Below are 26732 nucleotides of genomic sequence, written 5' to 3' on the forward strand. Positions count from 1 at the left end.
GTTAAGCCACTTCAGTCTTTGTGATTCTGGGGAAGTTGACTTGATGCCTTGTTGCAGAAGTGACCCAGGTCTGGCCCATTAAAGCATCACATGTCCCTGGCTACTGTGATTGGTTCAGCATAGGTACATGACCAAGCCAGCCATTAGAAATAGGAAGATGTAATTCTGGGGCATTTGTTGGCAATATTGTGGAAGCAGAACAAGGGGTCTGACACTGTGCCCCTTAAACTGCTGGGAACTAGCTGCCACATGAAGCCTGAGAATGAACCCAATCTAGAGGAAGCAGAGTTGGGAGAAAGCCCGGAGTCAGTAACACCAATCTTATTTTCCACTTAAGCCACTTTCAGTCAGGTTTTCCATCATTTGCAGCTGAAAGAATTCTACACACAGTTGCTTACCCAGTATCTTATATATTAATGTTTCTTACAGATTACTTACTGAGTCATTCTACAGTTATGTTTCTGTACCATATATATTTTGTTTGTATAGTGGCTAATCTACTGGTTAGATTTTATGTTCTTTGAGGAAGCGACTTACTCCTGATATGCATGCTTTTCGTCCCCATTGGAATATCTGTACCCATGTTGTCTGGTACAAGACACTAGCCTTTTGTTGGCATTGGGTTTGAAATGTGGCTAGTCCCAACTGAAATGTGTTGTAAGTATAAAATGTATACTGTTTTTGAAATGTAAAATTTCAAAAACCTAATATGACAAAAGAATGTGAAATTTCTCGATCATTTTGTGTCATTGGCTAGTAAATGTCTTTGTACTAGACTAAGCTCTGTGAGCTCTCCAGAGTAACCCTATCCTCCGGTGCAGTGCCTGGCATGCAGCAGATAACCAACATGTATTTGTTGAATGAGTCATGAATTTTCTGGTACATAACTGATGTGCCTGTTAGTTATGTGCCATGCTGGTTAACTGATAGGGGAAAACAAGATAAAGTGGTTTTAAAAAATGTATCATTCTTTACTCTTAGGTTTTCTTCATCTAGGCTGTTTCCATGGAAACAGCAACCAAAAGATTTTCAGGATTGGCGTAATCCTCTTTGGGTGATATTTGCTGCCATTGTTAACCAAGACCCACAAGTTTAAATATGTAGATGCATGTTTCTTGAGTTTGAGATCCAAAGTGTAAAAGTTTGATTTGAGAGAAAGTTGCTAAATATTTACCTTTTTGGGGTGCCTTTGAAATTCTTCCCTTCCATTAACATAATCTGCAGGAAAGTAAAAGAGTTGCCAAAGTACAGGTGCTATTCTATTCTTACAAGATACCTTTGTTGTTGTTTTACTTTATATTGTCTATTCCTAACTCACTTCCTAATTATAGCTTTGGATTACTAATTGACCTTTACCTGGTTAGAACATAAGTACATTGTCTGTAACATAAGTGAATTTCTTTTACTAGAATCGTAAGTTCAGATTGCAATGAGGATACTAGTAGATAAGGAAAGAGGCAGTTATATCCCAGATTGTTCAAACCACCTAGAGCCATTGGCAAGAAAAACCAAGTGGGATTCCAGATCTTGAGGCATTAATTTACAAAGTAGTGGTCAGTGGCCTTAGAAGACAGTGTTGTTCCAATGAGTAAACAAAGGCCCCTTTTGGTATCTGCATGTTAAAGCCCTAGGACAAAAGCTTCAAGCTTGGTTAAAACATTTCTGTATAGACCCTTTTATATACAAAGGTTGCATTCAAAGCACTGTACAAATTTTGTGCCCCATGACAAATATAAATGAATATTTTCCAAGAAGCTTTGCGAGAGATTGATGGGCAGCTCAAAATTTGGGATGCTATTCAGTTTTATGTTCATTCAAATTGATTTTGATATCTGAACACAGAAGCATATAATTGTTTGAATTCTGTGAATATAAAAAGTAGTGTCAATTGTGAAGCCTCCATTTTATTACAGTAAAAATTAAAAATGAAAACATAAAATTGTGGAAAATTTTTTGTGAAACTAAGAAATGAGGTCCGTCTAGCATTTTGGCCCCCATATAGATGGCAATACATGTTTTCTTCTGGAGAGTTAACAGTAGAGGGTAACTTCTCCTTGGATCTGTCATTCACTTGTTTATGTAAACATACGTATGTGTATATGTACATGTATGTGTATGTATATACCGTATATGTATAGGTATGTGTATATTTTGGTTTGTGCAGCCTGCTCATATTTACTATACTTTAAGTACTAGGTACAGTATATACTTTAAAATTATAGCTCTGGAATCAGACTGCCTGATTTGAATCATGTTTCCATCCCTCACTAGCTTTAGGTCTTGGGCCTTACTCTCAGTTTCCTCATCTGAAAAATGGAGAGGAATGTGAGAATAGTATCCAACTCAGGGTTATCTTGAGGATTCAATCTGTTAATTCTCCATCCCAGTTGATACTATGCCTGATATAAAGTAAGTTCTAAATAAATGTTAGCTATTATCATTCCCTCTCCAAATCTATTCCTTTTACATGTCAAAATTGACCCCATGGGTTAATCCCTGTTTAATTTAGACTGTGTATGATTTTGTGACATCGGTCTCATCCCCTTTTGTTTGATAACAAAAATCCTAATATTCTGTCCTTGTCTTGTGTTCTTGTTTTTTCACTTCTAATTTTAGTGGCCTACATCTCAACCTTTTTCTAGCTGCACTGCTTTTCTTTAGATAATTGGACTTTGATGTTTCAGCCAGATGTGGGCTGTAGGTGTTGATCATGTCTTTTTTTTTTTTTTTAAACAGTGCTGAGACCCTTACCCACTGCTACCCCTAAGTGATGTGCTGTAATGAGCTGGAAGAAGCTTTGTAGATTGTTTAGCACAGTGCCCCAGTTTTTCAAAGCAGAAGGTTAGGGCCTGAGGCTGCAACTCCTGCTGATGATGGACATTTGTTATAAATTGAAAGACATTTTATTTCTCAACAGTACAGTTTATAGAGTAAAATAGGAAATGGATTATTAAATTTTGGCTTTTTGGAGATACCAGGAAATTCTTATATTTATGAGAAACTACTTTTGAATTGTAAGGAATATAGGGATATTTTGATGGGAAATATGAAGAAAGTTCCCTGATAATTCTCTTTTCTTTGATATGTCTATGCTGGTTATGGTATGCTAACACCTTTTCTTACCCTCTTGCTTCTTTCTCTCTTTTAAAACTTTTGTATCCTAAAATGTTGCTCAAATCCATTCCTCCTTTGACTGTTCATAGTCATTACCTTAGTTCAAACTCTCATTACCAGTCATCTTGGCCACTGCAGTAACTTTCTGTTTTACCCCCCTTCATTATTGCCATAACTCCGCTGCCAGAGTTAACTACCCAGACACATGGATCTAGTCACATCATTTAACTCAGGAACCCTTTCTCTATGTACCTAGTACAGCTCTCAGACTCTCTTTTCTGTCCATCCACCCCATTACATGCATATACCCACATAGAGTGCATCAGCTGTTCCTGAAATATCAATTTTTAAAGCTGTTGTTCCTTGTTCCCCATAACTGTCCATTGAGAGTCCTCATATTGTTTCTGAGCCAGTGTACTTCTCCAAGAAACTTTTCCCAGTTATTGCAATAGAAATTACTCTTTTCCCTTTATACTTGCATAACACTTTGCTTCTTTTATTCTACTTGACCCAGATATCCTTATATTGGATGTCTGCATCTCCTATATGTCAAAGCAGGACTTATAAACTGCTGTGTTTCTCAAAATATTGAGTGCCATTTTTATTGTGAAATTAGGAAGATATGGTTTCAATGAAGTTGGTCAGCCACAAAAGGACAGATTGATTTCTGATAAGGATAGGCCTTAGAGGTTTTTCCCTCTAGTAGTAATCTAATGATAAAGAAGTTTATGATTGAGACTAGAGAAAACAGGGAGGCTAACAGAAGCCTAATTTTTTTGAGGGGAAAATGCCTACTTAGGAATGGAAGGCAACCTTCAGAGAAGTACTCTCTATTAGACACTTATGCAGGTGGGTTAAACTTTACAGAGACATTTTTCTGTATGTTATGACATTGGGAGTAGACTGAGGCTTTCTCTTTGTTAAGTTGGCTCTGTTCAATTGTATTTCCTTGGCAGTGTCTTGAGTCATTCCTTTAATGTTTAGCTTTGTCTCTTGTCATGTACAAATGTCCTTAGACAAAGGTATATTTTCATAAATTATATGCAGATCACTTGATTGAGATTTTCTTACAGATTTTGTGAAAGATTTTATTTGGAAAGATTTTGTTTGGAATAGGTGGGTAAGAGTAAAGAATGTAATATTGAAACAGGAAGGAAAGAATGAAGAAAAAGAGAAACAGTTAAGAAAATAAAAAAATAAAATTCGTGAAATGGAATTGGTCTAGGGCTCGCCGTATGTGTATGTTTAACATACATCTCCGTGGGATCCTTTCCTGTTCACCATCTTTTCTGTTATAATATGTTTTAGAAATAATGGTGATTGGCTTTGTTAAAAACAAGGTTTATAATAAATGATGAATCTGTAAGCAATTGTAATTTAATACTGTATATTTGTTTACATCTCACTCAACTGTGAATGGTGCCATGTACAGTTTGTGTGTATACGTTTTGATGGATTTTAACTTTTTATAGTTTGTATATGTTTTATGGTAGTAAATGACAAAATGTGCATATATTTTATGCATTCTTGACATACCTTTTTCTTAATTTTTTCAGTATCTCTAGGCTATACTGTTCATCTGTGAGTTTTTTCAAATTGTCACAGATCTCCAAATAATTTTCTAATAAGTTCATTGAAAAAAATCCACATATGAGTGAGCCCATGCGGTTCAAGCCTGTATTGTTCAAGGGTCAGCTGTATATGCAAAAGATGGTTGAGCACCATAGATACTTGTGTTTAATACCCTGCACTGAGGCCACCTACTTGTTCCTTTTCTGAGCCTCAGTGTTGGCTTCCTCTTAGCATATGGTTCTTAATAAGTTTGAGTATCTGAATACTCAGCCTACAGCAGATTAGCAGCAACAACTCTAAGTATGTTGTTGGGGGCCAGGGAGAAAAGAGGATGAAGTAACAAGTGACAAATACTATTAGGGGAGGTGGCAGATAAACTAAAAAGTAGAAGATACTATCCAGGTACGAGAGACAGACTAACAAATATTGGAAACAGATTTGAATGGTTTAGATGAATGGTTTGAAGTGACAGCTGGCTAGGACACAGGGTTTTCGGGTTTACAGGTGGACATAGAGACAGATATGATAGAATCTTAGTTATTTGTTAAGAGATCACCTTTTGTGATGAGGAAGTGAAACTAGAGGCAATTAGAAGATAATCAGGAAGTAGCAGGAACCTGAATTAGAGCAGAGGTAGTAGGATTAAGAATTCTAGAGACAAAATTGGTAGGATTCGTAAGGCAGGTAAAAGTTGAGGACTCATTTGTTCATTCATATTCCCTTTCCTCAGGTTTTATTATTAATCACATACTCATGTCAGGCATGGAGGTATAGAGATGAATAACTAAGACTTGGTTTCTGCCTTTTAATGGCTGTTCAGTTGGTAGGGAAGACACATGCAAACAAGTGATTGCAAACCACTGCAGTGAAGTGCATGATAACTGTGATAAGTGGCGGTGGAAGGGACATAGTGAGAGCTTGTGTTTGGGTGGATTGGATAGAGCTTCATAGCAGAGTGTTTGCTTGAGCTGGCCACTAAATGGATGGGGGTTCTGCAGATACCCAAGGTAGGAAAGGACATTCCAGGCAGGGAAGAGGATGCTGTGGTCAGGAAGTTGTAAATAATTTGGTGTGGCCAAAGCACAGATATGTGGAATTGTGTCAGAAAGTGAAACTAGAGTTGGATCTGGGAAGGTTTGATTGCAAGGTTGAATAATTTGGCTTTCATTTTGTAGAAGCAGTTGGGGACTACAGAAGAGTATTCAGGCAGGGAGAATAGTATCATGGCTTTTTGGATACTAGTGTTGTGACGGAAGGTAGGACAGAAAAAAGACTGGAAAACCTTCTGTGTTTGCTAAAAGAGTAGGTGCAACAAATAACTGAGAGTGTTGGTGGGAATGGAAGAAAGGGGAGGCCACATTCTGGAAGTGGAATCAAGGGGAACTTGGTGCCTAGGTATGGAAAATGAGGCAGGGAGTGAGAAAGAGAAACAGGGGAGGATCCTCTGGTTCTAATTATGGGATACTGGGAATATAGACGCGCCGTGAGGAAGCGGATCATTTAGAGGGGAATAAAGACCTAGTTTTTGAACACAAGTGTGAGGCAGATTAACAACTGGGAGAAAAATAAAGTTAGATCTATTCTCATACTGCATACTAACCAGAATAAAGTGATAATAAATTTTATTATACAAATGAACTATACGAATGAAGAAAATAGAGGCAAATCTTTATCTCATTATGAAGAAGAAGATAAGAGCGGTGGAAGAACTCTCAAAGGGAAAAATGAGTGTATTCAATTACATGAAAATTGACAGCGTCTTTATGCTGGTAGACAACTAAAAGGCAAACAGGAGGCTTGAGAGAGGTGATTATAATAATGTGATAAAGGGTTGCTGTCTTAATGTGTTGAGTTCAAATCAATTGATAAGAAAAAAACGGTACAGTTCAATAAGAAAAATCTGGGGCTAAGGTTATAAACAGACACTTCACAAGATAACTAAGGATAATAATCATATGTTTAATTTAGCTGGACTAAAAAAGATGCAAATTAAAAGAACAATGGAATATTTTCAACTATAAAATTTATAAATATTAAAAGAAAATTGACTAGGCTTGGAACAATTTTGAAAAAGTTAGCATATTTATACATTGCTAGTAGGAGTCCAAATTTTGTTCACCATTTTGGAGGGCAGTTTTGTAATGTAAATCAGAAGTCTTCTTTTCACTTTGGTCCAACAGTTTGACTTTTTTGGGGTTTGTCTAAAGGAAGTAATTGGACAGCTGTTACAAAAGAGTGATAGATAGGATGAGAACCAGAACAAGAATGGTATAATTTCAGCCAGCAGGCTGGGCGTGGTGGCTCACACCTGTAATCCCAGCACTTTGGGAGGCAGAGGCGGGCAGATCGCTTGAGGTCAGGAGTTTGAAACCAGCCTGACCAAAAAGGTGAAACCTTGTCCCTACTTAAAAAAAAAAAAAACAAACAAAACCGGGTGTGGTGGTGGGTGCCTGTAATCCCAGCTACACAGGAGGCTGAGGCAGGAGAATCGCTTGAACCTGGGAGGCAGAGGTTGCAGTGAGCCAAGATTGCACCATTCCACTCCAGCCTGGGCAACAAGAGTGAAACTTCATCTCAAAAAAAAAAAAAAAAAAAAGTTTCAGCCAGCAAAGAGTTTCAAGGAGACAGACGTTAGTGATATTGAAGAAAGATAAAGTAGTATGCGGGTCTGAGACATGCCATTAGGTTTAGCAGTTAGACATTCATAACCACAGTGAAACCAGTCTCAGTGGCTGATGGAGGTAGAAGCCCTTTTAGGTAAGGAGTTGACAACTGCAGCATGGTATTTTTCAAAACTATTGGAGGTGAAATGGAGGTGAGGGAAAGGGTAACCATTGTAGAAGAATGATTTGTTTTTATTTTTAAAGTTGATAAGACATGAATATTTTTGTACGTGATGGGGAGAAAGTTAGAGATTGGAGGAAGATGAGATAAATGACAAAGGCTTCCAAAGGGATGAACCCAGGTGGAAGAGAAACTAGCTTTTAGAAAGGAGAGGGAGAGATAGGGCAAAAGAAGAAAGGATGTAGACAGATGCAAATCATAAACCTGTAAACATGGGGGTGAAAAATGTTTTGTTAATGGGGTGGAATGCTATCACCTCTGATTGTCTCACTTCCTACCAAAATACAAGATTTCCCCTTTTCATTTAGCATATTTTCTCTAAAGAATTGTCTATACTCTTAACTCCTCCCTTCCAATTCTCACTTGAACTCATTCCAGGAGGCTTCTGCTGTCTCCACCAAAACTCTTATCAAGGTCACCAATGAATTCATGCTGCTAAATCCAGTGCTTAATTCTCAGTCCTAATCTTATTTTACTTGCTTACAGGATTTGACACAGTTGATTATTTCTTCCTCCTTGGAACACTTTTCTTTATCTGCTTTCTCCATACAATACTCTCTTAATTTTCTTCCAATCACAGTGGCCACTGCTCCTCTGCCTGGTCCTCTTCATCCCCCAGAAAGGTGCCAAGGCGGAGTCCTGAATCAGCCCTTCTCTTTGCTGCTTACACTCATCTACACTCTTTTAGTGATCTTTTCCAATCTGATGGCTTTCCATACCATCTTTACACCAGTGTTTCCTAATTTATATCATCTTCCCAGTCGTTGTCTTTGAACTGGACTTGTGTGTGCAACTGTCTATTCAGTGTCTCTTCTTAGAAATCTAACAGGCAGTCCAAATTTTACATATTCGAGCTTGAGCATACCCATTAAACCTGCTCTCTTACAGACTTTTGCATCTCAGTTATGCTAACCCCATCTTTCCGGTTGCTCAGATCAAAAATCTTGGTGTCACCCTTGATTTCCCCCCCTCCCATCAGCCCATAAACACATTTTATTAATCAGCAAACCATATTGGTTCTACCTTCAGAATATATCTAAAATTGAGTAATTTCTCTCTATGTCAACTATATTCATCATGTTCAATCTACCATCATCTGTGGCTCAGAATATTTCAGTAGGCTTTTAATTGCTTCTGCCTTTGACCCCTTCAGATTATTTTCAACATAGCAGCCAGTGATCTGTTAAAATCTGACTCAGAGTAAAAACCAAAGTTTTTAAGGCCCTACAAGATTTAGTTAGCCCAGTAACCATTCTGATGTCTTGTCTTCTCTGAACTTTCCTCATTTTATCTATGCTGGCCTCCTTACTGTTCATTGAATACACCAGGGACATTCTCGCCTCAGGGCCATTGTACTTATTGTTTTCATTTGCCTGTAACAGACATTTTTACACCAGATACCTGCATGGCTTTCTAGTTACTTCTTTTTGGTTTTAAATTCAGATGCCGCCTTTTCAGTGAGTTCTTCCTTGATCACGCTGTTTAAAATAGCTGTCCTCCCAGTACTCTGACTTCCCTGCCTTGCTTTCCTTTGCTTTGTAAAACCTTTCAGCATCTAAAATACTGCATTTTATTTCTTCTTGTATGTTGTCTATCCTCCACCCTCTCCCCCATCACACTCACATGTTAACTTCACAAGGGCAGAGATTTTTGTGTGTTCAGTGCTCAACTCCTAACCCTGAAACAGTAGTGTCTGGCACATAGGAGATTCTCAATAAATCCTAGATGGATGGACGGACAGGAGAAAGAATGGGAGGTCAGGTTTGAGGTTAGGGAAAAGAATAATTAGTTTGCTTTTCAATATAGTTGGTTTGTGAAAGTTCATTCCCTGGTGGAGATGTCAGAAACGCAGGTAATAGCAACTTAACATGTGAAACCTGGGATTTTGTTTGAATCCGTTCTGGAAACACAGGAAACTAATATAATTGGAGGTGCATTGTTGATCATCCTAGTGGCTTCATATAGTACAGCCTCTTTATAGTTCTGGCTTTACAGTGCAAATATTTTATTAATATTTGAATCATGTAACATTATGCATTTGTATTTTGCAGGGATATTTGATATATTTGAATCTGTAATGAATTACAATGTATTTTCTTTCTTTTAAGTTTTCTCAGTGTTAGAACTGTAACTTAAGTAAATTAGAAGACATTGTGTCAGCACATGGGAATCATTCTATGTAAACATCAAAGCCAGCAAGGCTCTGGTCCCTGCCCCTGAGGCCATTGTCTGTTTAGTCTGGCCTTGAGAAAGCACAAATATGGCTCTTCAAGGTCTGACCCAAAGTTGTTCTTAATCTGATGGTATATATATGTGTGTGTCCATATACATATAGACACATACACACATTTATGTGTACATATACATATACACATGTGTATATGTGTACGTATACATATACACATATGCCATCTATGCCACTAACATTTACCTGTGCTTGCCTTTAAAATGTACATGTGTACATTTACACATGTGTATATGTGTACATATATACACACACATATATACATACATACATATATACATACACACATATAGTATATGTATATACAGACTTTATAATACATATATAAAGTTATAAATAGAGCAAATTGAACATCCTAAATATGCTTTTTAAATTATTGGTGTCACTGATTAGCTTTGAAAGCTACAGCATTTAAATTTCTTATATCTTGTTCTTAGTTAAGATAATGAAGCCTGGGAATCTTTATTAGTAATATCACCATGATATTATTTTAGTTCTATTTCTTTTACCTTATTGTATAGGTTGATCACAGAATAGCAGTATCCACCTGATTCTTTTGCATTTATTGGAGAAAAATAGGACTGAAAAGTTTCTTCTTCTGTAGCTTTAGATATTTTTAATGAAAAAGTATAAGATTGGCTCTGGGGCAAAATCTGCTGTCTAAAACCACCTATTTACTAACATCTGGGTTAGTACTAAAGCCATCTATGCCGCTAACATTTACCTGTGCTTGCCTTTAAAAAAACCGGGCTGGGCATGGTGGCTCACGCCTGTAACCCCAGCGCTTTCGGAGGCCGTGGGAGGCCGAGGCGAGCAGATCACTTGAGTTCAGGAGTTCGAGACCAGCTGACCAACATAGCGAAAACCCGTCTCTACTAAAAATATAAAAATTAGCCAGGCATGGTGGCACGTGCCTGTAATCCCAGCTGCTCAGGAGACAGAGGTTGCAGTGAGCAGAGTTTGCAGTGAGCCAAGATTGTGCCACTGCGTTCCAGCCTGGGCAACGGAGTGAGACTCAAAAAATAAATAAATAAGTAATAAAAATAAAAATAAAAAGCCAACCATAGATGCAGCAGCATCTCCTAAATAGCACTTTTGGCTAACATGTGAAACCTGGCTAACATGGTGAAACCCCATCTCTACTAAAAATACAAAAAAATTAGCTGGGGGTGGTGGTGGGCACCTGTAATCCCGGCTACTGGGGAGGCTGAGGCAGGAGAATGGCATGAACCTGGGAGGCGGAGCTTGCAGTGAGCCGAGATCACGCCACTGCACTCCAGCCTGGGTGACAGAGCAGAGACTGTCTCAAAAAAAAAAAAAAAAAAAAAAATTGCCCCAACTTAGCTGGCTGGTGAAGAATGCTGTTGATGAAGAAAGCCCACGTGTTGGAGATGCTGGAGAAGTCTTTCTTGTTGGAGCAAAGTTCTTTCCACAGCAGTCTTATTGGCAGAGGTTCATCTAGATGTTACTGGAAAGGTTTGCATGATATTTAATGTATTTCCATTTTGAAGTAATTTTATGTAAATTCTGTTTCCAAATTAAGGTAACATGATTTAGAGTAACCTTTGAAAGTATAACTTTAGTATAACTGTCTCACTGTAGGAATTAGGTAACCCAGTTTGGTTTTTGCCTTCATCACTTTGCACTAAAAAAACCTTTTTCATCATGGTTTAGGAGAATTTCAAAATTAGGAGAACTAAAGGTGGAGGGCATTTAAAATTTTAAATTTTCTATTAGCCACAATTTGACCTCCCTTATATAGAATATTTAAAAGATTAAAGTTATCAAAAAAATAAAAATGAACAAATACTGAGACTAAAAGGTAAATATACCAATAAGTGTTTTATTATATGTAAACAGATACAGAATCGTGTTTTAGAGCTAAATTCAAACTCCCTCTGTGTGTGTATGTGATTAATTACTTTTTAAGCAAAGCCAATAGATTATAGTTGTAGCCAGTAGTTTATAGAATAAAATTTATGTGAAGCTCCCATATGATATGGTAAATATTTCTATGCAGCTAAATATCCAGATATGCTTCTTCCAGTAGGAAGGGGCTCTGGGGAAAGAACTTTATTTCAGGAAAGACAGACTCCTATAGCAAGGCTCAATCAAGCATTTTTCCATTTTTAGTTTTTGCTTTTCCAAAAGGATTGTTGGTTATTGACCGTACTTCTTGTGAAAGAAAGGTTTTAGAACTCTTCGATTCTGTTTATCAGTCATTTACCCCCTTTTCTTTCATCGAATCCACAGGGTCAAAACTGTTTTCACAATGCTTTTCTCACTCTTTTTTGCACAAGTGTCTAGTAGAATTTTCCAGACCTCACATGTGAGCTGATGACAGATTAAAAACAGAAACATATATGAGACTCCAGATTAACAAACATGTAAAATAATATATTTCTTCTTACTATGTTTTTTATTTTGAAAAAAGTTATTTTCCATAAAAATGTTAATCTACTGGGTTTGTTTTTTTCTTAACATGGATATTTGAATTTTCATTACTAACATAATGAATACAGACAGATAAAAGGTGTTTGGGAGCTTCAGTAATTTTTTAATTAAACTTTTTATTTTGTGATAATTGTAGATTCATATACAGTTGTAAGAAGAAATAATAGAGAGATCCCATGCACCCTTTATCCAGTTTCCCCCAATAGTGGCATTTTGCAGAACTATAGTACAGTATCATAACCAGGATATTGGCATTCATACAATTTCCATTGTCACATAACCCCTTGTGTTGCCCTATTATTTGCCCCTAACCCTTCTTGATCCTTGGCAACCACTAATCCATTTCTATAATTTTGTCATTTCAAGAATGTTATATGCATGGAACAATACAGTATGCAGCTTTTTAGCATTGCCTTTTTTCGCTCATAATTTTCTGGAGATTCATAGAGGTTGTTGTGTATATTAATAGTTCATTCCTTTTTATTGCTGAGTAAAATTCTGTGGTATAGATGTGCCACAGTTTGTTTACCCATTCATCAGTGGAAGTACATCTGAGTTGTTTTGTAGTTTCTGGCTACTAAAAATAAAAGTTGCTAGAAACATTCGTGCACAAGTTTTTGTGTGAATGTAAGTTTTCACCTCTCTGGATTAAATGCTTAAAGGTATAGTTGCTGGATTATATGGTAGTTGCGTGAATTTTTTAAGGAAACTGCCAAACTTGTCCAGAGTGGATAAAAGGATTCTGAAGTCAAACAAGTTTGACAGCACTGCTTTGTTTTTTTTTTTTTTTTTTTTTTGGTGACACAGTCCCACACTCTTGCCCAGACTGGAGTGCAGTGGTGCCATCTCGGCTCACTGCAAGCTCCGCCTCCAGGCTTCACGCCATTCTCCTGCCTCAGCCTCCCGAGAAGCTGGGACTACAGGCACTTGCCACCATGCCCGGCTAATTTTTTGTATTTTTAATAGAGATGGGGTTTCACTGTGTTAGCCAGGATGGTCTCGACCTCCTGACCTTGTGATCCACCCGCCTTGGCCTCCCAAAGTGCTGGGATTACAGGCATGAGCCACCGCACCTGGCGACAGCACTGCTTTATACAGAAGCAGCTATCAAAGCTGATATGTGACATATACAATGAGAGAATTTTCTTGTGTTGATACCAAGTAAGGAAACTTTTTTCCGTTACCCCTTTGAAGATTAAAGGGAGTATTACCTTATTCTTTGTGCATTTGTAGATTAACAGGCTGGGTTCATATGTTGATTCCTTTGAAGTGCCACAAATGCACAATATTTCCTCATATATCAATGTAGTTATACATATCAGGACCCTTTTTGCATTTCAGGATCATGTATGAGCCTGAGAACAATCTTTTTTAAATGCCTAGTATGTCCTAAGAAGTGGGAATACAAAAGATTAAAAAGACTATTTTTACCCTCAAAGAGGGGGGGAGGCAGATGAGCAAACATGCACTGTGGGAATTGCTGAAGGGAAAATATGTGTAAAGGGCAGCAGGAGCAGAAGGGAAGGGGGGGAGCGCTCAAGAGTAGGAGGAGGCAGAATTTGAGCTAAAGCTAAGGAATGAGGAGGATGGGCCAGGGGGACTTGAGAGGTAGGGTATTCTTAGACTCCTGGTACCGATGAGTTAAGGGAACCACAGATGCTTCCTGTCTAACCTTCGGTGGTAACTCTTAGCTCATCGTCTTTTTCCCTGGGCTGGATCTCTTAGGTTAGGGCCAGTGAAGACCCTTTAAATCTGAGTCAGGAGTAACATCAGGAGAAATGAACTGAATAATACATAGTTTTGGAGTATGCAAACTGATGGTGGAAAACCATAGTTCTTTCTGAGAGTCTTTGTGCATATTCTTATCCCTTAAACCAGGAAGATCAAGCGTGTTAATCTTAACTAGAATTAGGTAGTAAACTCCCTTCCTATTGCACTGGCTATTTTTCAAGATATTATTTTAAATGTGTTGTAATAATCCCACCCAAGCTAACAGCTTCCTTCTCTTTACTATTCCAGCAATACTGTTAAATAGATTATACAGTTAGAAAAGATGCACATTATGCTACATTTTATCTTTATATTTTAGGAAATGTTTGAGACTATTATTTATTTAACTTGTACTTTAGTATTTCACACTGCTCACAGATACATAATATCTGAACTCAAACATATATGAGCCTCCTGTATACACAGATGTAGTTTTGTTCACCTAAACTTGCTGAGAGAAAGCATTATTGTCCCCCAGTTGGTCATTCAACATTTATTGAGCTCCTCCCCTGTGGGAGGCTCCCTCTTAGAGCTGATAGTTCAGTGAGGGACCCCAGTGTGAGAGTAGTATAAGGCAGTACAGCCAACTTGCACACAAAGCAGAAAGAGAAAGATCTGCCTGAGCTGGGAGAAGAGGGGTGGGATTGGGGCTTAGAGAAGTGAGGTCAGGATGCCTTTCTCCTTACAAAACTCATGCTCTAAAGCTTTCATGGAATATCTTTCCTATTATGTTATTTTAAAGCCAGAAGGAATGGGTTTATCTTCCTTCTTTCTTACTAAGTAACTATATGCTATATGGCTTTGCACAAATAATAAAATCTGTCTGAATATTTGATTCTCTATTTTTAATAATAGATAGCACTTACATCGCACCTATGATTTGCCAGATACAGCAATATATATGTGTATGTGTATATATATATATGTATATATATCTGAACTTAGATATTATATAGATATAGATATATGTACTGCCTTATATATATACGTATATGTATATATACGTATATATATAAGTAAGTATATATATATATGTGTATATATATACACGTATTCTTTATATTGACCCTTTGAGATAGACCACTGTTACTAAATGGGAACATGTTAATTTTCCTCATGAAAAGTTTTTTGATAAAATGAAAATAAAGAACTGAAGTTATTTAGAAATTTAGAAAGTAGCTAAAATATATAATCATCTTAAATACTTTCTTAGTCATCATGTGGGAGGCTAGAATTGTAGTATTTTTCTTGAGGAAGAGAAAAATTAGAATAAACACTATCACAAAGAGGGGTTAAAAATAAGTGAATATTCTTGCTAATTGGTAATTCTTGCTATTGGGTAGGAAACAAGAATCTGCAGAAATTCTGTATTAAAATACCTAGCCTGAATGCGTCTGTCTGGCTGAGATACAGGATGTTTCTCTCCTTAATCTCGTGTACTTGCACTGATGTGTTAAAAGTTATGATGCTCAAAGGGAGAAGAGCATGAATTATAAAATGCGAGAAATGTTTGCTTTCTTGATGTTGGTATTGATAGGAGTTTAGATTACAGGCTGCTAGTATTATTTTTTATTATTTATTATATATTTATTTATTATTTTTTTCTTTTTTGAGAGAGAGTCTTGCTCTGTTGCCCAGGCTGCAGTGCAGTGGTGCCATCTTGGCTCACTGCAAGCTCCGCCTCCTAGGTTGACGCCATTCTCCCGCCTCAGCCTCCTGAGTAGCTGGGACTACAGGCGCCCGCCACCACGCCTGGCTGATTTAAAAATATAGTAGAGACGGGGTTTTACTGTTAGCCAGGATGGTCTCAATCTCCTGACCTCGTGATCCACCCGCCTCAGCCTCCCAAAGTGCTGGGATTACAGGCGTGAGCCACCGCGCCTTGCCCGTTTTTTTTTTTTTTTTTTTCTTTTTCTGAGACCGAGTCTCACCCTGTCACCCAGGCTGGAGTGCAGTGGCATGATCTCTGCTCACTGCAACCTCTGCCGCCTCCTAGGCTCAAGCTATTCTCTTGCCTCAGCCTCCTAAGTAGTTGGGACTACAGCCACCCACCACCATGGCCGGCTAATTTTTATATTTTTAGTAGCAATGGGGTTTCACCATGTTGGCCAGCCTAGTCTCAGACTCTTGACCTCAGTTAATCTACCCGCCTCGGCCTCCCAAAGTGCTGAGATTACAGACGTGAGCCACTGTGCCCAGCCTTGCTAGTATTATTTTATTAGTTCTTAAAAACACAATTTATCTGAGGCCAACTGTCCCGCCTGAATCCTATGCCACCACCTCCTAATTTTTGACAGTTGTTAAATCTGTTAAAACATTAATGTTGTTTTTCTTTTAAATTTTTTATTTATTTAGAGACAGGGTCTTGCTTTGTTGCCCAGGCTGGAGTGCAGTGGTGCAATCTTGGCTCACTACAGCCTCAAAATCCTGGGCTCAAGCAGTCCTCCTGCCTCAGCCTCCCAATTAACTGGGACTACAGGCATGCACCACCACGCCTGGCTAATTTTCTTATTTTTTGTAGAGACAGCGTCTCACCATGTTGCCAGGCTGGCCTCAAACTCCTGGGCTCAAGGGATTGTCCCACTTCAGCCTCCTGAGTAGCTGGGACTGCAGGCACATGCCACCATGCTCAGCTAATTTTTTTTTTTTTTTCTGTAGAGACAGGGTCCTACCATATTGCCCAGGCTAGTCTCAAATTCCTGACTCAAGCAGTCGTCCCACCTCAGCCTCCCAAAGTGCTAGCATTACAGCAGTGAGCCTCTGCACCTGGCCTACTTTAATGTTGTTTTTCCAATAAATACTTTAAATAAATAAGCAAATACATATATGTGATTGGAGAATTTTGTTATTGAAATAGAAATGCTAGTAGCCTCGACATGGTATCCTACTCTTAAGGTTCTTGTGGCAGGCATGCTAAGTTCTAGAATTCCCCTCCCCTGAGTGTGTTTTCTTTGCTGCACAGTTTTACCTGCTTCATATTCCCTGAATGTGCTGTGTACCCTCAAGCCCCTGCAACTTAGCTGATGCTTTTTTTCACCCAAGGTGCCCTTGTCCATTTTTTCTCTCTGGCTGATACTTCTGTCACAACTCAGCAGTCCCATGTTTTTTTTTTTCCCTTTTGAAAGTATTTCCGGCCACAAAGCCAGAGTTAGATGCCAGTTCTTTTCATGTCTCTCCATATTCACATAACACCCTGTGCATAACTTTCTTAGAGTACTTAGTAAATTGAATTTTAATAATGGGTTTTAACTGTCCTCTCCCTACCTCTTCTGTCTCGATGTTCAATGTTTGGTACATTCTAGAGGTTCTTCTTATGTGAATATTTGCAGAAGAAGAAATACAGAGCTGCTGCCTTTGGAGTTGAATATTTAATCCCTGATACTTCAGCAGTAGAAAGATGGAAACGGATGAGGGGAGCATTCCTGGCTAGGCTCGCACTACCCTGGAGGAGGCTGTTCTAAGAGTTATATTGGAGGGCCGGGCATGGTGGCTTACACCTGTAATCCCAGCGCTTTGGGAGGCCAAGGCGGGTGGATCACCTGAGGTGAGCAGTTTGAGACCCACCTGGCCAATATGGTGAAACCCCGTCTCTACTAAAAATACAAAAATTAGCCAGGCGTGATGGCGGGCATCTGTAATCCCAGCTGCCCGAGAGGCTGAGGCAGGAGAATCGCTTGAAACTGGGAGGCAGAGGTCGCAGTGAGCCAAGTACGCCACTGTACTCCAGCCTGGGCAACAGATCGAACTTAAAAAAAAAGTGATATTGGAGAGGACGTGCGTGCACGCGCGCACACACACACACACACACACACACACACTGCTGCTCTGATAAGCAAGCCCAAATCGAAGTATGGAATACTATGAGGTGAAATTGAAATGTATAACGTATCTTAGCTGTTTAATTGAATTTCGGCAGGTTTTTTCTTTTAGTGGAATAAAATAGTATTGTACTTTGCAGCATTTGCGCTGTTATTTATATATGCTATGCAGATGTATCTTTCTATAATCTGTGTTACATATGGAGAGAGTATTGAAATCATACATATTTTGAAATTCATTTTTCCCATAGTGCTGAGCAAAGGTCATTTTTTATTATTATTATGCTTTAATTTCCAGGATACGTGTGCAGAACATGCAGGTTTATTACATTAGGTATACATGTGCCGTGGTGGTTTGCTGCACCCATCAACCCGTCATCTACATTAGGTATTACTCCTAATGCTATCCCTCCCCTAGCCTCCCATCCCCTGACAGGCCCTAGTGTGTGATGTTCCCCTCCCTGTGTCCATTTCTTCTCATTGTTCAACTTCCAGTTATGAGTGAGAACATGTGGTGTTTGGTTTTCTGTTCCTGTGTTAGTTGATTCTGAATTATCCTTGAGACTACATTTCAAAGACGCAATCTTCGATGTTGTACTGTAAATGCATAAAATCAATCAGAGCAAAGAAGCATGTCTAAGATGACATGCAAATGTATTATATACCTCAAACAGCATTACTATTAGCACAATTAATTGGCTTTAAAACTACCATTGAACAGTGACATATTTGGGGTTTCAGTCAGTAAAACAAATAGATTGTTTCTTATGTCATACTATATAATATATGGTGTCTTTACCTTTCATCAGAAGTTGTTTTTTTTTATCAAGAACTTGACAGTGGGGGCCAGGCATGGTGGCTCACACCTGTAATCCTAGCACTTTGGGAGGGCCGACTGCTTGAGTCCAGGAGTTCAAGACCACCCTGGGCTTTCCACCATGGAAACCCTGTCTCTACAAAAAAATACAAAAAATTATCAGGGCATGGTGGCGTGCGCCTGTAGTCCCAGCTACTCGGGAGGCTGAGATGGGAGAGTCACTTGAGCCTGGGAGGCAGAGGTTGCAATGAGCTAAGATTGCACCACTGCACTCCAGCCTGGGTGACAGAGCAAGACCCTGACTCAAAAAGCAAATAAAAAAATCAAATGAGACAATTAAAAATTATAATAAGAACTTGGAAGTGTAAGTCATTCTTCTTAGCCAACTAGAAAATTAATTTCATTTTTTATGACTAATTTATTACCTGATTGAACCTTTAATTTTTTACTAAAAAAAGCTAACCGGTAATATTACATTGATACTTTTAACCTATCTTGATTGATATTAATTACCTTCTTTAATGTGTTTGTTTTGCTTATCTAGAAAAACACACCTTGACTTTAGTCAGATACATCACTGTCTGCTAAAGGAAACCAAACCTGAAGTGGAAGTCTAACACATGAGGATACAGAATTGATTCAAAATGGGAACAACAAGTGATGAGATGGTGTCTGTGGAACAGACCTCCTCCTCTTCTCTAAACCCTCTGTGTTTTGAATGTGGCCAACAGCACTGGACAAGAGAAAACCACTTATACAATTACCAGAATGAAGTGGATGATGACCTAGTCTGCCATATTTGCCTTCAGCCTCTGCTGCAGCCACTAGACACTCCCTGTGGACATACATTCTGCTACAAGTGCCTCAGAAACTTTTTACAAGAGAAAGATTTCTGTCCGTTGGACCGGAAAAGACTTAATTTTAAGTTGTGCAAGAAGTCTAGTATTCTAGTTCATAAACTCCTAGACAAATTATTAGTTTTATGTCCATTTTCTTCAGTGTGCAAAGATGTAATGCAACGCTGTGATCTGGAGGCACATCTCAAAAACAGGTAAGCAAAAAATATAAAAGAAGTAACTCCAGATTTTAGAAAAAGGTGGTTCAAATTAACATAAAAACTTGATTAAAACAAAACAAACCAGAGCACTAGTAAGTAAATGGGCAAATCAAGTACAGAAGAGATACAATAAATAAGTTGTATGGAACAGTATTTAACATTATTTATCAAAAACATGAATACAAAAACTACAGTGAGGAAGTACTGTTTTATACCTGTTAATATTTCTGCTGCTGTAATATGAAACTGATATATTCAAATGGATGACAGGATATTATGATAGATTCTTTCTATAAGGCAATTTGGCAGTTTGTTTTTAAAAACTATATAAATGTAAATCTCCTTTTATCTAGTTTATTATCCTAAGGAAATAATCTAAAAGGAGGAAAAACTGTATGTAAATATGTTCGGTGCAACATTGTGCATAGTTTGGTAAATTGGAATCAATATTTAAAAGTAGGGAAGGGTTAAAAAATACTATGCACATAAACTCAGTGGGATATGCAGCCAATAAAAACGATAATTTTGTTGCAATACGGAAATAAATACATTATTTTATTTGCTAAGATCTTGTAAAGATTCTGAGTTCAGGGACTAGACTGAACAAGAATTAGGAGTTGGAAAACTAAATATTTAGCGGGGATTTCTGTTTTAATAAAAGCTTTTTAAAAGCTTAAGTAATTTATTTAGCTAATGAGTTTTATAATTTGATTTTGCTAAAAGACTTGATCTTTAGCTTAGGAAGAGTTACAGTACACGTCATTTGTGTAGAATCACATAAAATGGCAGAAATAAATACCGATTTCTAAATTTCAAGTTAAGCCAGTTGTACAGCATAAATCTGCAGTAATCTCGATTGCTGTGAAAAGCAATGCATACTACATCATAGTGGACTTAGATGTACAAGTGTAACTCTGATATAGAATGGCTTGCTATTATACTCACACATAAAATCATAGACTTGAAGGAGATTATCTAATCCCCCTCATTTTATTAATCAGGAGACTGAGTCACAAAAATTTAGTTAATGCTGTAGTTAGACTCAAGCTTTACTGTTCTTGTTTACTATTCTGATAAGCCATGTTGAGTCTATCATAGGTCAAGTCATGTTCTCTACTGCTATGTAGTAGTCAAAGATTCATTCTGTATCAATATATTGTTGATATTTATTTCTAAACATCAGAGTTAAGACATGAGAAACAGTGAAAAAAACAAAGATTTTATTAAAATGTTGGAAACATTTAGATTTATAGAATGCTTAACTCTAAACTTTGTTGTCTAGAACACAGTTTTAGAGTAGGATAAACAAACTTTTGAAAATGCGTGTAATAATGTAGCATTGCATTTTTTTATCTCTTCTGTAACCAGCAAGCATAGAATCTGAACATGGTGGCAGAGGCCTCCTGGAAACTGACACTGGTCTTTTGAATATACTAGTCTGGGTCAGGACTAGTTATGGCTGAAGAATATTTCAGGCTGCTTTTTTCAGTAGAACTGTTCTTTTCAGGGCATAGGCTTCTTTTCTAACTCTTTTATAAACATCAGTTATGAGATGTTAGAGGAACTGAATGAGGTGTCAGTTCAGTTATTCATGATTTTGAGAGCTGAAGGATAACAGTTTCACAGAGTTTCAGGAATATTCCTTTAATTAACATGCATTCAAGAATTTAATTTGCAGTTGAAGTATTACTAGTGTTTCTTAACAAACCATTTATAATGAGAATGTAAAAAACCTTGGTAATTGCAAACTGCCTTTTCATTTACATGTTGGTAAAGGCTTATCGATTGAGGGTTTCATTTTCCAGGTGTGCTTATTAGTATCAAAGTTATCAATTTTATCATTTCTAAAGTATCTTAGGCCTGTAATATGAAAGATACAATGAAAAGATGGATGATTGGAAAAGGTGGTGATTTGCCTGATACAGATAGCTAAGAGTGATTATTGAGTATATAAATGTAAAAAAATTATAAAATGTAATATGATTTTTATGTGCCATTTGAACAGATAGTGATGAACAGCCTGACCTTTCTCTGTTCTCTTAAATAAGAACATTGAAATTCAGGTAGAAATGTATATTATACAACATTCAATCCTAAATAATATAGTTCATTTGTTTATTCAGCAAATACTGATTTCTGCTATGTGCCAGATACTTTTCTAGGTGTTAGGTAGTCTCTGCAAGTTAGAATCTAATGCTGGATTGTAGATTCCTTTAGAAACAGAACCATCTCTTTATAGTCTTTCAGTTTATTTGCCCAAAGTTGACAGTCATCTCATGTTAGTCCAATTAAATTGTTGATCTATGTTTCAGTTATTCATTGCTGAGAAACTAACCACCCCAGACATACTGACATAAAACAACAAGCATTTTTTGATTCTGTGAGTCAGGATGCAGACAGGATGAAACAGGGATGGCTTGTCTCTGCTGTCTTTATGTGTAGCACAGCTGGGAAAGAGCTGAAAGCCAGGGACTGCAACAGTTGTAACTGGAGAGTGTACTTCCAAGATGGTTTCTTCATTCACATTTCTGGCACCTTGATGGGAATGACTAGGTGCGTGGGACTTGTCAGCTGGAGAGGCTACAGGTAGCCTTTCCAGCATGACAGCCTCAGGGTATTTAAAGTTCTTACGTAAGTGGTTCAGTGTCTAGTAGGCTGCATGGCCTCGTATGATCTAGCCTTGAAGTTGCCTGGCATCCCTTCTCTGTTGGAAGCAGTCATAAACCCACCCATAACCAAGGAAAGTTTCACCTTGTGATGGGAAGTCAAAAAAATTTGCAGCCATGTTCTAAAACCAACATAAACTAGCAAGAAGAATGATGTTATGAGGCGCAGAATATGATTACTATGACTGTTTGCGGCTTCTCGGTATACAAATCTCACTTGTTTGTTAGAAATTGGTAAGTCTGTAAGTTTCATTGAAATTCATAGGACTTTAGCATCAGCAACAATGAGTCATTGTATAAAAGTTGCATGGCTGTCATGTGCCTTTGCTCTTGAGCTTTTAGGGTTTACAGGAATCTCTTAATTATTGGTAGAAATAGAGCATTAGCAGTAGTTTGCATAAATTTGATAATTTCACATTTAAGATCACCTTCCTATTTGAATGAAATTCTGCTCTTAACAAATGTGTTTTGATTTGAGAAGAGCAAACGTTTTTCTCCTACGGATAAAATATTTATGAAAGATGAACATTTTTAAATAAAATTACTATTTTTAACTCATTACATATTAGTGAAATGAAGAGTTTTAAGAGACATGGACAGTCTCTATCTTTGAACAGAGAAATAAAGCCTTTGAAAAATATTCTACATGTTGTACTAAATATGTAACATTTTAATTGTTTCTTTGAAATTCTGCCAAGCAACATCAGCTATATAGCATTCCTCCTACCCTCTACCACTCATCTCCAACCCACCCTTAACGATTTAACATTTAAGCCTTTGGTAATTGTAAGTGCTAGTTGTTGTTGTTGTTTTTAAATTGTGTGTTTGTGCCCTAGTTTATGGCAAGGTTCAGAATTACTTTTCCTCTTAAAAATTACAGTTTAATGCCATTATAAAAAGTTTACAATAGAAAACCTTTAAAGAAGCCTCTTTCCTTGCTGAGACCTTTTCTTGTTCATGAGGTGGTTATGAAACCTTAAGTTCAAGTTTATTTCAACCTGTGCCACATGCAGCGCACGCAGGAAGGCTGTTGGGATTTTTTTTTTTTTTTAAGCTTATCAGCTGTCATTAGTATTAGTGTATTTTATGTGTGGACCAAGACAATTCTTCTTCTTCCCGTGTGGTCCAGGGAAGCCAAAAGATTGGACAACCCTGCTTTAGATGATGGTCCAGGAAAAACTAAATAGAAAAAAAAGGGATCAGGGTAGGCTGAGGCATGATTGCACTTTTAAATTCACACTTTAACTTGGAGAGAAGTTTGTGTTTAGCACATTCTTATTAGTGTTGTTTTTTCATGTATAGTGTGAAAAAGCAGATGTATGTATTTGCAAATCATGTATATGGCAAGGGTCTAGTATCCAGAATATATAAAGAACTCTTAGAAATGAAAATATAAATCCAATTTTAAATGGGCAAAGGATTTGAATAGATATTTCTCCAAAGATACTTAAATGGCCAGTAAGCACATGACATGCTCAACATCATTAGTTCATTTTTATATTGGATTATTTGTCTTTTTGCTCAGTTGTAAGAATTTTCTATGTTCTCTGGATACTAGACCCTTATCAGATATATGATTTGCATGTATTTTCTCCCATTCTGTCAGTTGTCTTTTCACTTTCCTACATCTTTTAAAGAGCAAATAACTAATTTTTATGAAGTTCATTGTTGTTTGCATATGCTTTTGGTGTCATATCTAAGAAAACATTGCTCAATTCAAGGTCACAAAAATTTACATGTATGTTTTCTTCTAAGAGTTTTCTAGTTTTGTCTTTTATAATTCAGTTTTTGATCCATTTTGAATTAGTTGCAATGGGAAATCATAATGTGTATTGTTCAATCCTTTAAATTTTATTGAGCCCTTTTTTTTTTTTTTTTTTTTGAGACAGCATCTCGCTCTGTCACCCAGGCTAGAGTGAAGCAGTGCAATCTTGGCTCACTGCAACCTCCACCAGCTGGGTTCAAGTGACTCTTGTGCCTCAGCCTCCTGAGTAGCTGGGACTACAGGCGCACTCCACCATGCCTAATTTTTTTTTTTTTTTAATTTTTAGTAGAGATGGGATCTTGCCGTATTGCACCAGGCTTGTCTCAAACTCCTGAGCTCAGGTGATCCTCCACCTAGGCCTCCCAAAGAGCTAGGATTACAGGCGTGAGCCACCATGCCCAGCCTTGAGGCCTTTTTTAAAATGGCCTAGCACATGGCCTGTCTTGGAAAATGTCCTGTGTGTACTTGGGAATAATGTGCATTCTGCTGTTAATGGATGGAGTGCTCCATATGTCTATTGGGTCTAATTGGTTTGTAGTGTTAAAGGGTCTATTTTCTGGTTCCATGTCTAGTTGTTCTACTAGTATTGAAAGTCGAGTATCAAAACTTTATTGTTGATTTGTCTATTTCTCTCTTTGTCATTTTTTACTTATGTATTTTGGGGCCATTTGGTACATTTCTGTTTATAATTGTCGTATCTTGTTATGTTTTTCTGTCTTTTGGTTTATTTATGTTTTTGAATCTGAAGTGTGTCGGTTGTAGACAGTTGGATTATGTTTCTTATAGCCCATTCTGCCAGTCACTGACTTTTTATTGGGATGTTTAATTCATGTAATTTAATGTAATTACTGATAAAGGTAGGCTTTACATTTGCCATTTTGCTGTTTGTTTCTATATGTCTTATTTCTTTTTTCCTCCATTTCTTCCATTTGTGTTAAACATTTTTAATATACTATTTTAATTCCCCTGTCATTTCTTTTAATTAAAATTATTTTCTTAGTGGTTACCCTGGGGCTTACAATTAATATCCTAGTTTATGACAGTCTAGTTTAAATGAATACCAGCTTCATTTTCACTAATGAATTAGTCAGGGATCTCTAAGGAAATAGAGCCAATATATGAGGAATTGGCTGACGTGATTAAGGAGTCTGAAAAATTACACATTCTGCTGTCTGCAAGCTGGCAACCCAGGGAGGTCAGTAGCATAATTCAGACCTTCTCAGTCAGAAGGTCTGGGAACTAGGAGAGCCAGTGATCCCAGTCTGAGGGCAGGAGATGAGATGTCACAACTCAAGCAGTAAGGCAGGAAAATAAGGAATGAATTTATCCTTCCTCCACCTTCTGTTTTCTTCAGGCACTCAAAGGATTGAATGATGCAACCACATTGGGGAGGGCAATCTACTTTATACTTTACCGAGTCCACTGATTCACATGCTATTCTCATGTAGAAACAGCCTCACAGACACACCCAGAAACAATGTTTAATCTGGATACCCCGTGGCCCACTCAGTTGACACATAAAATTAACCATCACAAGTAGTATACAAAAACTTTCGTTCTCTCTCCCCTCCTGTGTGCTATTACTGTTGTACAAGTTATATCTTTACACATTATATGCCCATCAACACAGAATTACTGCTTTATATGTTTTTCTTTTAAATCAGATAGGAGTAAAAGAATTACAAATCAAATAAAATAATTCAGTACTGTACTGATGCTCTTCATTTTTCACATGAACTTGAGTTACTGTTTAGTGTCCTTTTGCATCAGCCTGATGGACTTCTTCTAGTGTTTCTTGCAGGTTAAGCATGCTACCAACAAACATTTTGTTTTTACCTAGGAATGTCTCAATTTCTCTTTTATTTTTGAAGTAGGCTGGATATAGACTTCTTGGTTGAGAGTTTTCTCCCCTTCTCTGTCTCCCCTTCCCTCAGAACTTTGAGTATGTCATCCCACTGCCTTCTAGTCTCCATGGTTTCTGAAGAGATATCAGCAGATACTATTGAGGATCCTTTCCTTGTGATGAGCTGTTCTTCTCTTACTGTTTTCAAGATTCCTTATCTTTGGCTTTCAACAGTTTTATTACGAGGTGTCTAAGTGTGTATATCTTCTAGTTTTCCTACTTGGAGTTTATTAAGCTTCTTGGATGTGTAGATAAATATTTTTCATCAAATTTGGGAAGATTTTGGCCATTATTTCTTCAAATATTCTTTCTGCTCCTTTTGCTCTCTCTCCTTTTGGAACTCTCATTATGTATATGTTTATTCTCTTAGTGGTGTCCCACAAGACCATGAGGCTCTGTTCTTTTTTGTTTGTTTCTTTCCTGTTCCTCAGACTGAATAATCTCAATTAACCTATCTGCAAGTTTGCCAGTTCTTTCTTCTGATTCAATTCTGCTGTTGAACTTTTAGTGAATTCTTTTTTGTTTTGTTTTGTTTTTTTTGGAGACAGAGTTTTGCTCTTGTTGCCCAGGCTAGAGTGCCATGGCGCAATCTCAGCTCACTGCCACTTCTGCCTCCCATGTTCAAGCAATTATCCTACCTCAGCCTCCCAAGTAGCTGAGATTACAGGCGTGTGCCACCACACCTGGCTAATTTTGTATTTTTAGTA

At 37.5% G+C, this 26732-nt stretch overlaps 1 protein-coding gene across 1 annotated transcript in view; it reads left to right on the plus strand.

The window, feature by feature from the left end:
• LNX2 (ligand of numb-protein X 2) overlaps positions 1–26732 on the plus strand; it is a 75645-nt gene that overhangs the window by 20428 nt on the left and 28485 nt on the right. The window contains exon 2 of the mRNA XM_003270209.3: positions 19179–19685. Coding sequence (XP_003270257.1) covers positions 19279–19685 — 407 coding nt within the window. The 5' untranslated portion in view covers positions 19179–19278. The remainder of the gene's footprint in view (positions 1–19178; positions 19686–26732) is intronic.

The sequence above is a fragment of the Nomascus leucogenys genome, chromosome 9 (assembly GCF_006542625.1).
Source record: "Nomascus leucogenys isolate Asia chromosome 9, Asia_NLE_v1, whole genome shotgun sequence".
NCBI classification, from domain to species: domain Eukaryota; kingdom Metazoa; phylum Chordata; class Mammalia; order Primates; family Hylobatidae; genus Nomascus; species Nomascus leucogenys.